This window comes from Neopelma chrysocephalum, unplaced genomic scaffold (genome assembly GCF_003984885.1).
Source record: "Neopelma chrysocephalum unplaced genomic scaffold, ASM398488v2 Primary Assembly neopelma1_23b, whole genome shotgun sequence".
NCBI lineage: Eukaryota > Metazoa > Chordata > Aves > Passeriformes > Pipridae > Neopelma > Neopelma chrysocephalum.
Window position 1 is genome coordinate 12,657,239 of NW_020897692.1, and position 15,547 is coordinate 12,672,785.

The 15,547-nt window shown below is 37.1% G+C and overlaps 1 protein-coding gene across 50 annotated transcripts in view; it reads right to left on the minus strand.

Moving 5' to 3' along the window:
* Nucleotides 1-15,547, minus strand: part of RIMS1 (regulating synaptic membrane exocytosis 1) — a 323,050-nt gene that overhangs the window by 130,056 nt on the left and 177,447 nt on the right. For all 50 annotated transcript variants that reach the window (XM_027697399.1, XM_027697558.1, XM_027697738.1 and 47 more), the window contains 4 exons: nt 8,622-8,689; nt 7,433-7,543; nt 5,420-5,519; nt 826-949 (listed from right to left, as the gene is read on the minus strand). In XM_027697399.1, coding sequence (XP_027553200.1) covers nt 826-949; nt 5,420-5,519; nt 7,433-7,543; nt 8,622-8,689 — 403 coding nt within the window. The remainder of the gene's footprint in view (nt 1-825; nt 950-5,419; nt 5,520-7,432; nt 7,544-8,621; nt 8,690-15,547) is intronic.

The following is a 15,547-nucleotide window of genomic DNA, read 5'->3' on the forward strand; positions in this document are numbered from 1 at the left end:
AATCAAGATTCACTTTTAATTGTTAATCACATGACTCTGTTCTGCAATATAAATGTGAATTTAAAATATATGATTCATATTCACTCCCGTAACACAGCTCAAAACATTCTTGATATCAATAAAACAACTATGACAATTGCAGGGCCAACCCCACTAATCTTAGCAATTCAAACAAATTTTATTTTCTTTCTAAGTTCTATTTAGTCTATCAAGAATATAAGAATTGTTATGAACCTTGATTCATAATAAATGAAAATAAAGATTATAAACACAAAATGTTAATGCTAATTTTTGATGAAACCTTTTGTTTCCACTTTTGACTTTGATGACAACCATTTTAAGGATAAATACAGTATTTTCAATTTAGTGTTACATTTCCTTTTTTAAGCTCTTCAAAGAAGGCCTGTTTAAAATCCTACTAGCATTGACTTCTTAGGATCCTGAAATGCTTCTCTATAACTCATGAAGACTTGTATAAGTTATTCTGATCTAGTGAAGCTGAAAGCCTGAAAACCACACTGAAAAGCACAGGTGTACTTAATTCACCAATTTGCCTTTGCCACCTGGTAAACACCATCATATTCCTTTGACCATACAGAGAACAACATTTATATTTATAAATACATATATTATACATTTGTCACTGCAAAGATCCAAGATTGTAAATGGTAGTGAAGAAAATGGAATATATTGAATGTCAGTAGTAGAAAGTGAATCATATTCCATTATTAAGCAATAAAAAATAATGAAATCACAAATAATCCCTTTAAAAGACCCCTTAGCAGGAGTAATAACTGTGCTTAAGAAAGAAGTCTTTAGCCTTACCCAATAGGCCTTGAAACAATAATTTCAACTTGAGGTTCTGATTTTGATTCTAAAATAATGTTGTAAACTTCTTCATTTGTAGCTCCAGGCAAGGGTTTACCATTCCATTCTAGAACTTCATCCCCTTGAATTTAAAGAGAAGTTTATCTCACTTTCATATTCTTTTACAAAGAATGAAATTTATATTAGCAAGTAACATCGCCTGAAATAATTTAAAAAGCTGTGCTGAAACAAAAAAAAAGGGTTTTGAGACACTATCAAGGCTTCCTTCTCTGAACACAGCTACACTTTGTACACACAAAACATATTAAAGAAACCACTTGTGCAAACATATTAAGTATTTCCAAAATAATACAGGACCTGTTATTGTGCTATGAAATGAAATTCTTTTTAAAAGAGCCTTTATTAACTAGCTGTAATGAACCTGGAAAATAGGCTAATCCTCAAAAAATAAAAACATAAATACGTACTATTAAGCCTTTAAAAATCATGATGTTTTATTACAATTTACATCCTCTACATTTTGATTTCCCTACAGAAAGGACAGCCTTCACTGTCTATGTCAAACAAATCAAAAATAAAAGCAATGACCGAGCCCCTGTCTCCTGAGGATATTGGGGGCGACACAAAGGAAAACATGAACTGAAAGTCATTTAGATAATCTGTTTTTTTCAGTTTGTCATTTCTAAAATTTAAATGGTATGTACATTACATTGTATTTTGGCCTTATTATAAAAAGGTGAAAATCTTGAAGTATTTTTTCTGAAAAATATCAATATATACAATTAGGCTGCAGGAACCATAGGGTACGTTTTATCTCTTACACCTCATCATACGCAGCAGTCAAAAATTCATAACCATGCTCTCATGCCAAAGTATTTTATTAAATTTATTGTCTTTATTGACAATTACTTTAATGACTATGACTTTATCAGATTCAGTCAGGAACAACCCTTCACATTCTGGCTTTGTTCCTTTCTGAGGAGACGCAAGCCAAATGATCAAACTTGCACTTGTTAAGAAGCCAAGGAAAACTATCCTAACTGAAGTCCTATCTAATAAAACATATTGCTTCAATTTCTCTTTCTGTTCAGCGGTTGTCAGTCCTTTTTCCAAAACAGTCTATATTTTGGTATTTTAAGAAAGTACTCCACAGGATATATCCACAGGAATATTCCACTGGCTTTCAAAGCATTCTTTAAAACATGAGTGCTTGCTAATGACAGACTCAATAAATGTTTACTGACTTAAGTTAAATTTTCTACCATGCTGTTTAGCTAATATGTTTTAAAATACTTCCAATATTTGTTATATAACATTCTGTTGGGGGGGAACAAGAATTAGATACTGCCTAGGAACTTCCTTTAAAATATATACAACCTAGTGAAAACAGACTCAGTTTCTTCTGCAATTCTGACTCCATTTTAAAGCTAACAACTGTTATAAACTAACACTTCTTTTTCCCCCTAAAATAAAATCTAATTTCTTCTTATCTAACTTTAGAGATAAAAGCATCCCAGTCGTGAAAAGGAACAAGAGACAGGCAGCTTTGCAATAGCTACAATTTTAAAAGCAAAAAAAAACCCGACAGGGGCATGTGTGAAATTTGTAACACTAAAAAATGAGGATTTAAACCTAATTTACACAGTAATGAATCTATCATATTTTGAAGAAGACAAACTATGTACAACATGATTAAGAATCTTAAGGAGGAACATGCAAGGTGTCCGTATGACTATTTTAGAGGACTTAAGAAGCTTTTTTTACTTTTGAGAGCCATTGGGAGATCAAAACAAATAAAAAAATTATCCAGATGATTAAACATTAGATCATGATAGTCAGAATGCTAAATTAACAGAACTGACTCCAATTACTCTTTCTGAAAACTAGATCCAAATGGAGATTTGAGTGAAATGACACCTCTGCTAATTATAATCAAATCGCCACCATTCATCTTTTACTCAGTTCTTACCTTTTTGACCAGCCAAGCCCTTTTACACTGCCACTTTCACCTAAGATGATGTATATAAGACTTACAATCTGATTTCTGCTCTCAGTAACAGTAATGGAACAGTAAAACACCATTCAGATAGTCAAAACTCGGACATATGCTTGACACAGTCCTGTGCAAGCTGCTCTAGCTGACTCTGCTTAAGCAGTGGGGCTGGACTAGAGACACAAGAGGTCCCTATTCACCTCAACTGTTCTACGATCCTGTGATGTACTGCTACAGTTTCAGGTGAGATAAACTCCCTGGTCTTGCATCCCACTGTAGTAGCTCAGAGTTGGAAGTCAGTCAGTGAAGCAACTGTTTAACACCTTACACTGCAGATGTTTAGGATAACCAAGATACCTGCACAAAGTTGGCTGGCAGACCTACAAGACACTTGCACTCTTATGGAGGCACTTCTGCAGGTGAGGCATATATCCCAGGATATCTAAGATGCCTCTAAGAAGGAATATTAATGGATCTTGCATTCTACCGCCACTTACTGATTCATGTTCAGCAGTGATAGTTTTCAGACTTAGGCTGAAAATCCCTGAGCTTTTTTGAAATATTGATTTCTGAAATAGTAACTTGAATTAGGAGATACCTCTAGGGTACAGCTAGTTCAAACCCCCACTAAAAGTAGGGCCACCATCAAAGGATAGACCATGTTGCTCAGGAATTTGACCAGATGAGATCTGAGTCTCTCAAAGGAAGGATATGCCTCCCATGGGTACCCTCTTCTAAGTCTTAACTGACCTCTCTGGTTACAAGAAAAAGGGTTTTCACAAAGAGGATATCCCTCATTCCAGCTTGCGCATGTTGGTTCTCATGTGATCAGTGTGACCTTGTGTGATCACCTTTAAGAACAGTTCCAGCTCTGGGGTTTCTACTGCCTCCCGCTAGCCAGGTAAAAACAAGAATTAGACCCTCCAATAGTCTTTTTATTGCCAGTCTGAACAAAAACATTTTTCTCAGCTTCTTGTACCTCACATGTTTAATTAATTTTCTGTCCCTCTGCCCAACCTAGTCCAGTCTGACAGTACCTCTTTTGTACTAGACAAGCTCAAACTGGACACAGGACACCAGATACGGTCTTATAAGCACTGAATAAGAGCAACAACCACCTGACTCAATCTGCTGGCTACAACTGTGTTAATACAGTCCTCTGCATGACTGGCACTTGCTGCAAGGGCACTTTGCTGAGTCGTGTTCAACTTGACTGTCCTCCAGCACCTACAGACACTTCTTTGCCAAGCTGCTCTCCAGCTGATTGGCTCCTAGTGATTACTGCTGCACTGGGATGTTCTGTTCCTCATGCAAGACTTCATATTTGCTGTTATCAAAATTTAAGAGGTTTGTACAATTACTCAAAGATTTATCAACTGGACAAATTTTGGAGGTTTTCTGTAAGGGCAGAAGTGCATTTTCCTAACAGCAAGGACTTGTCCACACCTTTTTTGTGTGTTTTATTCCCATACAATAGGGTGAACAGCCCTTCATTCATTGAAAATATGTGCAAAACAATGTATTTTCTCTGTGAAATAATTCTGGCTATAAAAAACTATTTTTAGAAATTAAAAATAGCCTTGATTTTAAAAAAAATCTCTAGACCAGACATTAGAAATTTATTATTTCAGTCCAAATACTTCAAGATTTTGGAGATAGTGGAGAGGAACTTATTTTCTTTAACTATAAGCTGCATTTAAAGTCTATATGCAACTATAATGTGTGGTGCTATCTATCCCAAGTATATGGACTCAGTAAAAAATAAAAATTAACAAAAGCCAAAATAAAGTAGGATATTTTTAGAGATTCGTCATCCTTTCTACTTCTCTATTACTATCTGTTTCATGCAATTATCCTAAATTTATACAGGTTGACATGGAGCTTCTGGGTTCCTGGGATGCTGCATAGGCTTTGGTTTGCTAAGACAACATTTGGAAAACTCTTGCTTAGAGCCATGGTAAAAATATAAACCGCCAAGAAGTGACTTTGAAAACCAACTGCTGTGCATAATTCTCATTTCATTCAGAAGCTTGAAAAGTGCCAACAGCACATCCATTTATTTGTAAATGTAATATATATTTCTTACAGAAATCAAATATTTCAGGACCATTTTCTTGGCTTGTTTTCCATTTGTATTTGTAACAATTCACACTGAAAGAAGCATTAATAAAATCTACTGTGTATGCAGTGTGTCATCCTTCAAGTGACACTATAGTACAGATAAAGTAACTGTAGTGAGTTTTGTTTGTCACAATCAGTTTGAAAAAATGTTTGCATGGCTCCTGTAGAGTGTAACAAGAAGCTCCTGAGCTAGCAAACAGAAATTTACCAGTGACACTCAGTCCTGACACCAGAATTACTGAGGAGTTTCTCTTATTTTGCTAATACATCCAAGCAACTGGAACTAATAATAAATAAGAAATGTAGGCAACCATGGTATTCCATAATACATTACAGTGGCATTCCATAATAACATTACAGCATTGTATTTTAAAAATATTAGCATATCATATTATGAATGTTAATATAAATTAAAATTTGCATTTGATAGGCCATTATTAAAAGACAATATATTTTATATGCAACTGATTGATTTACCTGCTCTGAGATGCCCCACCACATCAGCCAAGCTACCTTTCTTCACTTTGGTAATGAAGGCACCAAGTCGACCTAATTCTGTCATTTTTCCTCCAACAACCTGGTTAATCAAAAATTTGTGAGTCTCCAAGCCACAAACCAGACATAATATCAAGCATAAACATATAGACAGATCAGTTTTCACATTTTTAAAAAAATTAAACCTGAAATATGCATAAGCAAATCTATTGTCAATTTGAGTTTTACAGAGGCCTAAAGATAAAAAGAAGTAAAGCTAGTAAAGCTAACACAGAATGAATAAAATCAATATTCCTTAAAATGTGTTTGACTAATCATTCTTACGAAGTTTGCTAAGTATCTGCATCTGTTGCAGAAAGAGTGCGTCAATTAATAACCAAGCAAATGCATTTTTTACAAATAATTGTCTGTTATGCTCAAATTTAAATTGCAAGTGTGCATCAAATCAAGTGTATGAAATCATAAAATGCAATTGGTACAACAATTGAAAACTAAGTAAATATACTGCTATGAAACATGGGCAACCAGTTCAAAAGAGTGTGAACCCAGGCCCTCTCATCCAAGCATATGACAGGACAAACCACCAACTTCTGGCTTTTGTTAAACAGAACTGAACATATCTGTTTTTGAAGAGAACTACAAGATACAGGAACATAAAAAAAAAAAGTGCTCTCAAGGGGTTAGATTTCAAATAAAATATAAACAAAGGAAATGCAGTCTTGCTGACCTGCTATTCTCTTTAGCTATATTACTCTCCCCACTCAGGTGGGGTTTTTTTTTGTTTTTTTTTTTCCCGAAGAATATCCTGGGAGGGGTTTTGTAACAAAAACAGTGGAATGTTGGTTCAGTAAGTATTAATTCCCCATGTTGCAATCACAATAACTAGTAGGAGCATTAATATCAAAAAAGATTCAGAAGCCTACCTGCCAAGAATGTTATCACATGATAATGTGTAAAATTTATCAGTGAGGGCCTTAGTTCATATTACAAAAAACTGTCAAAACTTGAAAAATCAAAGACAAACTCTACTTACTACATTTCCTACTAGGACCAACCTTTTTTTCTCACATATTCAAATAGAATTGCTTGCCACCAGCAAAAATCAGCCTTGTGCTACAAACCACTAAACACAAAGTAGAGTGAAGCTGTTTTCATCTTTTGTATTACCATGCCACAATATCTCATGTCACAGTGGGAATATTTCAGATTTTGCATTGCTTCTGTTGTTCTTAGTGGAGAGAGAAAGATACCCAAACCAAACTCTCTCAGTCATCTTTGGAGCTCCACAGATTTAAAAATATACACGGAGAGAGAAATGCTTGAACTGTATTCTCCACCAGCTTCAAAAGTATCACACTCTCTCTTTCAAGTGTTCTTGTAAGTTAGAGATATGATTTTAAAATCTGCTACAAATGACCAAGTTAGGGATTTAAGTCAATTGAACAGTGCTGCCAGTGTCTCGGTTTTAGGGCACTGGATTAAGGAATTACATTTAATTTAACCTCTACTATGATTTAAGAGGGTTTTTGCAAATTTTTGTGTATATTTTTAGTTTCTTTCTACAAAATTTCTATTTTCCAATGGCTGTGTGGATTTTAAAAAATGACCTTGTAAACATTTGCATTCATATGATATTTATGTGTGTGGATTATAAAATGTATTACTTGACTGAATTGCAAACAGGAGAGCTCGAAAAGGCAGGACTCCACTAGCGTATTGTAATGGGCAGTATAGGTCTTGCAGACAGGAATCTGTTTTAATCAAAACAGTTCAGGTCTTTTGTCATGGATGACTGGATGAGTGCATAGAAGGAGCAAATGTATTTACATTCATAAGTTACATATATAGCTTTCAAAAGTTACTCAAAAAGAGGAATCCATTTTTTTGTCAAAAGACCATATGATTGGAGCGTCCTCTGATTTAGTGTGTTAGACCTCTATGTCTAAGGTCAGTGGAGCTTTCTTCCATTTAGCAGACAAACCACGTAATACTTACTTTTAGCCCCAGCAATGCACCTGATTCTTTTGGCATAGTTGTTCTCTTGTTAAGAATAACACGCCCAATTAAGCGATCTCCCTCTTTGGAAGGCTGCCACGTTACGGGATGCTGTTAAAAAAAACCCCAAGCAGTGGAATTAAAGAAGTGTGAACATCTTCCAGTATTTAGATGCACATGTATAAAACAATACAATTTCTATATCATTATGTCACAGTAGACACAAACATCCTTCAGATATGTTACATATCGCACCTGAGCTTTCTATTATTATATATGTTGGACTTTGGCAACATTAAACATTTACACTCTCAGCAAGAAAATCTCAGCACTAAGTCTGCAGGTAGAATTATAATACATTTTAAAGTTCAATAGAATTAAACATTTAAAACATAATAATGGCCCATCTTCGTGAACGAAGATTTGGGGAAAGGTCTTTTACCTTTCCAGCCTGCGCAATGGATTTTTTAGGTGAGACACAGCCTGCGCTGAACTGAGCCCACCCTTTAATCCTAAGGTTCATCTGCCGGGGCCAAGCAAGCTTGGACAATGGCAGTGAGGTCCTCAGGACGTAGGTTTGTTTAGAGTGTCCTTCTCATAGATGGATGGCCACACAGGGCTAACGACCTCCATCAGGCCAGGAGACCGGGATTTGAACCCGTGGTCGCAGCAGTGAAAGTCCTGCACGCTAACCACTAGGCCACCAGGGGTCTCACATTTAAAACATACCCTAGGTAATAAACTTAAACATTTACTTTCAAATTGCATGACCCTGAAAAGCACATTCAGAAATTCTGTTCTTTAGAATAATACACATAATGCAGTTCTACCATATGGATGTTCACTCTATAATAAAATCAAAATTATCCTTTCCAACTCCAAGTCAATAGAAAAAATCACCAATCTCTCCCAGAGCAGCATCACACTCACAACTGCTTTTTTTGTGGTTTGTAGTGAACTCTAGTGTCATGACTATGAAAGAATTAAATTCGAGTTAAAATTCAGGCAATTCTACAAATATACATTTTGATGAAAATTTCTTTCTGATTTCCATTTCCATGGTCCTCTAAACCAAGTTTTCATATAATTTATATAGAATATTTTTTACAGCCAAATAACTATGCTGAACTGAAATAATTAGCAAACATTTTAATTCATACTTATAAATCTCTTTTTTTCTATTTCTTACCGAACTAATAGGGGACGTCTCCCTGCTGTGCCACGTGGCAGGATCCAGCCAGTAATAATCCAAGTCACCTGGAAGAATATGAGTAGAAAGAAATGTGTAATCTCTCAAGCAGAGAAAGTAATATGAATGGTTACTTCTGCATGTATGAATTTTCAAGTGCAGTAGTTTGATGAAGCAAATACAAAACCTTTACTATCATTCAAATTAACATCTCAATATGAAAACAATGTAGCCTATTAATATAAAAAGAAAACCACATAATAATGCATTTATTTGGACCTCTGCTTTTTCAGGAATTGCACCTCAGAAATTCGTTGTGTGCACTGTCTGCTTTTTGCTTTGCCCAGTCATCCTCCAAGAATGGACCCCAAAGCACTGCATTCACAGTCCTCCTCCTCCCCACTATCTCCATAGCAAATGCTCACAAGAGAGAATACTCCACAAAATAGGCTACAGTTAAGGACAGAACAGTCAAGCACACTCTAGAATCTGCAAAGATCAATACCATGGTGACAGGTACTGTACAGACAGAGAGGCACAGGAGTTAATAACAGATAACAGAGCACCAGAGAAAACAGCCACACAAATAGAGCAAATAGTACGGACAGCAGGTACGATGCTGCAATCTTCTATTTCACTTGAGACAAACATTTACACTATGTACATCAAGAATAAGCCCATGAATTACAGTGGTCTGGAAGCCATCAGCCTATCGGGTCAAGGAGGGCACTGTGGGTAGGATTTGGGAGAAAAGGCATCAGAGCATAACACCACAGTAAGTATATACGAATTTATGGAAAGCTAAGGAAACCACCACAGTTTGATTAAATATACTACAGCTGTAGAGGGCTGACCTGGTAGCAGAAAACTACCAACTTCACTGGCAGTTTTCTGTGATAGAGGACTGATATAACTGTGCACTCCAAGGAGAAAAAGGACCAGGTAGGAGTTGCAATAGAAAGAATAATGGGTAGTGCAATTTGGAGCACAATTTTCTTTACAAAGAGGAAGCGTACAGGTGGTATTTGGAGGGACATAAGAGAATGAAGTAGGCTAGACATGAGACAGATACAGTAGGAATAAGGCTGAAATACTTCTGTGCTAGCACTAGTTTAACAGAATATATCTGTAAGCTCTGAACCTTGGGGTTTTTTTCATCCTTTTGGGCATTGTCATAGTGTATTAATAAAAATGCAATAGTGTCATTAGAAATGAGAAAAACTTTTCCTAATGTTCTTTTGCAATAACAGAAGTATATAAAAACTTGATCTAAAATAAACAAGAAATATTTTTTAATTTTATCTGAAAAGAAAAGTAGATCATCCTGCCATTTAGCTTACACTGCCTTTAAACATGGAGACAAACCAAAATCCAAACTATCACTTCTTAGCTTAGTTTTAGATCTTGAAGGAAATAGTCACCTCTCAATGAGGTTCATATCCATAGCTGCACTTTAGGCATTTTTCACTCTCACTTGGGCATCTACAATACGTTAGTGGAACAGTTTGCTAATACTGCTTTCTGAGTGCACAAGTGATTTTTTTTAAGTCTTTAAATAATTAGGGCCCAGAATAAGGGTTTTTTAATGGAACAACTCTTCACACACTTTCCTAACAACATTCCTACAAACTCTACAAATAATTTAAAAGTTACCAGGTGAAAATCCTAATTTATCATTAAAATCAGATATTTATTGCCAATCCGCTCTACACTTAGATATGCTATATATTTTTAGAAAACATATTTTTTTTTATGTACACTTCAGGAAATACATCTTCACTATCTTACTTGATAAAACACATCTCTACAATAATAATGTCAGATGCCTGTGTGCTAGTAAGAGTAGTGATCTAATAGAAGAAAGAAAGAACCCAAGGAAGAAAAGGATACATTTACAAGAAGAGATTATTTTTTACTCTTTTTCTACAAATATTTAGATGCTGATTATGAAATACAAGTTGTACCACTCTCTAATCCATAAAATCTTTAATAGCTTACCATCTACAGGATCATATGCAGAAGCTCATTTTTAAACAACATATTATTATCATATGCATAATACATGAGACAGTTTGCAGTTTCATTAGCTACTGCAGTTTAGAAAGTAAGTTTAGAAAGCTTATCTTCACATTAAAGATCTTTTGGTTTTATTTTTAGCATCTTTCCTTACACCTGTATAACCTTCAAAATTGCAACAAGAACAGTAACAAATCCATGGACAACACTGCCACCGGAAGAGCTGGCAGTAAGCTCGGATCCATGGTGCAGAGCTCTCCAATTTTCGGTAATGGACTCAACAGCAACGCCAAAAAGCAACTCTCCTGTGTGTGCTGGCCCACCACAGGCAAAACACAATGCACTTTGCCTCCACGTTTCACAGCTATTTACTCAGCAATACAGAATTGTTCAGGTGGGAATAAACGTCAGCTCCAGCATGCAGACATGTGTACACAAGTGCTCAAAAACATTACTGTGCATCCACATTGTTCTCTACTTTCTTTTCCTGTGTTCCTTCCCAGTTTCAGCTTCTTGGCCCTAGTATCCTTGATGGTCTTCCTTCTTGTTATTTCATATCCACTTAATTCATGCATCCTTCTCTACTAAGCTCCTGCTGTAGCAAGATCCTCTCATACACCTGTCTTGGCTAACCTGCTGATTTTCCTGTTCTCACCATCTACCTACCCTTTGCTGCCTTCTTCCCTGCCCATTATTTGCTATCATCCATCTTTTGTTTTCTTCTTCTTCTGGCTTTGGTGTCCTTTCTTTAGGTTGCGTATTTTAACTTCTCCTTAACCTCAAAGCCTTTGATACTAAGCTACATTCCCATGTGCTCCTCCCCACATCTAAGTCTTAAAGAGTCTGTCCTTTTCACCTTCCTCTCTGTCCCATGCTTTGTTAAATTCCAAGCCATGAGCTACATCCACAGGAGCTGGCCACGACACCAATTCTTTCACCCTCTGCTCTCAGAAGCTGAGAGCAGGAAGTGTATTGCAAATGCAGCTCTACTGAGTTGGAACATGGATGATACACTGAGAAGCTCTAAAGGTAGCTATCAAATCAAACATCTTGACTGAAAGCCACTGAAAGCTGTAAGCCTACAATTTGGCGAATATTTTAAAAGCTGCAAAAATGCATGAATTGGGAAAAGTACACAGTCTGAAAAATGACAATATTAAAATTCCTGCTAAAATTCATTATGATACAGACTACTGGCACACAAACTTATGGATGAATTTACAACTGTAAAAAAGGGTTTTATAATGAAAAATGTCAGTTAATCTATTCATAAGCACTCATAAAATAGAACATAAAAATTAAGACATAAATTAACAAAGTCCCCAAATGAGCTTAAAAAGTACCTTATGCCAGCAACATTGACATTAGAGACATCTGCATTCAGTACTCTGTTATATCTTTAAAAATAATTTCTCCTTGATCATCCTATGTAACTGCTGCTTCTTTACTTGATACCTATCTATGCCCTTCTTGCACTGCCATACTCCAGAACTCACTATTTGTTTAATTACACAAAATAACTTTAGTGTACTAGTATAATAGAGATCTGGGAATACATAAATAACTTGCAAAAACTTGTGATCTAAGAGCATAGCTTCAAAATTTCAGATTTTCTCAAAAAACATCCACCAAAACTGAAAACAAAAAACCCCTACACACAGAGAACTCTCTCCACTGGTAAAAGTCATAAAAAATAACTAGTAAAATAAGAAAAATTTAAGACATCATAGAGGGGAAAAAACTACTTTTATAAGGAGTAAATAATTAATTTATAGGATTAAGCTGCTTTTAAACACTTTAAAAATAATTCTTTAAATTTTAAAACAAGAACAACTTAAAAATAAGCCCTATGAAAATACACATATACTGTATCTTTTTTTTTTTACATTCCTGATATATATCTAAAACATATAAAAATGCATTTCAACTTAAAGCATATTATTAAAAACACATTTGCAGTTTTAATGTGTGATTTACTTAAGACCAAAAAAGTGAAACAGAGTAGATATTTCTAAAAACATTTTTTCCTGAGGGAATAATTCAAAAGTTGTATCCTGATAGCAATTAAATATTTTTCCTATTAATATGCTGCTGTTCGATTACTTTACTCTTGGATCCAGAGGGATATAATAATATCTTACAAGACATAAATTTGTCAAGATTTTTTTCTGTGAGAAGTCTTTCACAGTCTTCAATTGAATTTCAAGACAGGGAGTAAAACCCTTAATAAATTACCAAAGGTTTTATATCCGCAACATGTATGCTTTCAAAATAAAGGGAAAGCAAAATTCACACCACCAAAAAAACCTTTTCTCTAAAATACTTCATCTTCAGCAGCACTATCCATACCAAAAGCTAATGCTGGGATACCACGATTTCAAGTGAGATCCGGAAAAGCTGTGAAGTGCTGGAAACTACAGCCTTGTCTCTCTTACAAAGGCAAAACAAGCACAAAATAGGGGAGAGTCTGTTATCATGTATGACCAGTCATGCTGATTTCCAAAGAGTCTTGAATACTGGAAATAAAATACCCTGAGACATTTCCCCAAATCCATCCAGACTACTGATATTCAGCAAAGAATGCACTTCAGTGTTTTACTCAAATCCAGGCACACTAGATTCTCAGCAGATACTTAAGGTAAGAAGTAGAGTTTAATTATGAGTCAGTCAACCCACGTTAGGCATTTAATGGACCCTAAAATGTAGCTGTTAATTAATACAGCAATTCTATCAGATAACTAGAAACTTAGACAAATAATTTTCAGAGGCTGCATCTAAAATTACTCAACAAACTGAATAGTCAGACTTGGTCTCTCTAATTAATACATAGAATCATAGAATGGCTTGAGCTGGAAGGGACCTTAAAGATCATTTAGTTCCAACCCCCTCCTTGCCGTGGCCAGGGACACCTTCCATTAGACCAGGCTGCTCAGAGCCCCATCCAGATGGGACATCCACAATCTCTCTGGGCAACCTGTTCCAGTGCCTCACCACCCTCACAGTGAAGAAGTTATTCCTAATATCTAATCTAAATCTACCCTCTTTCAGCTTGAAGACATTCTCCTTTGTCCTAACACTGCATGCCCCTGTAAAAAGTCCCTCTGCAGCTTTTCTGTAGTCCTCCTTTAGGTAGTGGAGGGGTCCTAGAAGGTCTCCCCAGAGCCTCCTCTTCATGCTAACAACCCCAATTCTCTTAGCCTGTCTTCATAGCAGAGATGCTCCCATCCTCTGATCATCTTCATGGCCTTCCTCTGGACTCACTCCAGTAGGTCTGTGTCCTTCTTATGTTGGGAGCCCAGACCTGGATGCAGTACTCCAGGTGAGGTCTCACCACAGTGGAGTAGAAGGGGAGAATCACCTCCCTAGACCTTCTGGTCACACCTCTTTTGATGCAGCCCAGGATGTGTTTGGCTTTCAAGAGCATATTGCCAGTTCACATTGAGCTTTTCATCCACCAACACCCCCAAGTCCTTCTCTTCAGGGCTGCTCTCAATTCATTCTCTGCCCAGCTTGTAGTTGTGCTTGGGTTTGCCCTGACCCATCTGTAGCACCTCACCTCTGGCCTTGTGAACTTCATGAGGTTCACACAGGCCCACCTCTCAAGCCTGTCAAGGTCACTCTGTATGGCATCCCTTCCCTCCAGCATGTTGACCACACTGCAAAACTTGTGTCATTGGCAAACTTTCTGAGGGTGCACTTGATCCCATTGTTCCTGTTGCCTAAAAAGATGTTAAACAGCACCAGTCCCAACACCGATCCCTGAGGAATACCACTCATCACTGGTCTCCACTTGTACATGGAGCCATTGACCATAACTCTTGGAGTGTGAACTTCCAGCAAATTCTTTATCCACCGAGTGGTCTGTTCATAAAATCCACATATCTCCAGTTTAGAGACAAGGATGTCATGCAGAACAGGGCTGAATGCTTTGCACAAGTCCAGGTAGCTGATGTCAGTCACTCTTTCTTTATCCACCAATGCTGTAACCCCAGTGTAGAAGGCCACCAAATTTGCCAGGCATTATTTGCCCTTAGTGAAGCCATGTTGGCTGTCACCAATATCCTCCTTATTTTCCATGTGCCTTAGCATAGTTTTCAGGAGGATCTGCTCCATGACCTTGCTGGGCACAAAGGTCAGACTGACTGGCCTGTAGTTCCCCGAATCTTCCTTTTTTCCCTTTTTAAAAATGGGGGTTATGTTTCACCTTTTCCAGTTGGTGGGAACCTCACCAGACTGCCACAACTTTTCAAATATGATGGATAGTGGCTTAGCCACTTCATCTGCCAGTTTCCTCAGGAATTGCAAAAGCATCTTGTCAGGCCCCATGGACTTGTGCATTCTCATGTTCCTTAGATTGTTTCAAACCTGATCTTCTCCAGTGGGCACCTTTTCATTCTCCCAGTCCCTGCCTTTGCCTTCTGCAACCTGCACAGTGTGGCTGGAGCACTCATCAGTGAAGACTGAGGCAAAAAAGTCATTCAGTACCTCAGCCTTCCACATCCCAGATAAACAGGTCTCCCGTTTCCTTCCCAAAAGGGACCACATCTTCCCTAGTCTTCTTTTTATCACTGACATACTTTTCTCTCAGCCTTCTTTGTTGCCCTTGATGTCCCTGGCCAGACTTAATTCTACCGGGGCTTTAGCTTTCCTAACCTAATCCCTGTCTGCTCAGGCAATCTCTCTGTATTCCTCCCAGGCTATCCATCCTTGCTTCCACTGTCTGTAGGCTTCCTTTCTGTGTTTGAGTCTGTCCAGGAGCTCCTCTGTTCCTCCATGCAGGCCTCCTGGGTTTTTTGCCTGACTTCCTCTTTGTTGGGATTCATGGCTCCTGAGCTTGGAGAAGCCATTTTTCTTAGGTCCCTCTTCCCTCCAGGCCTTTATCCCATGGTACTCTATCAAGAAGATCCCTG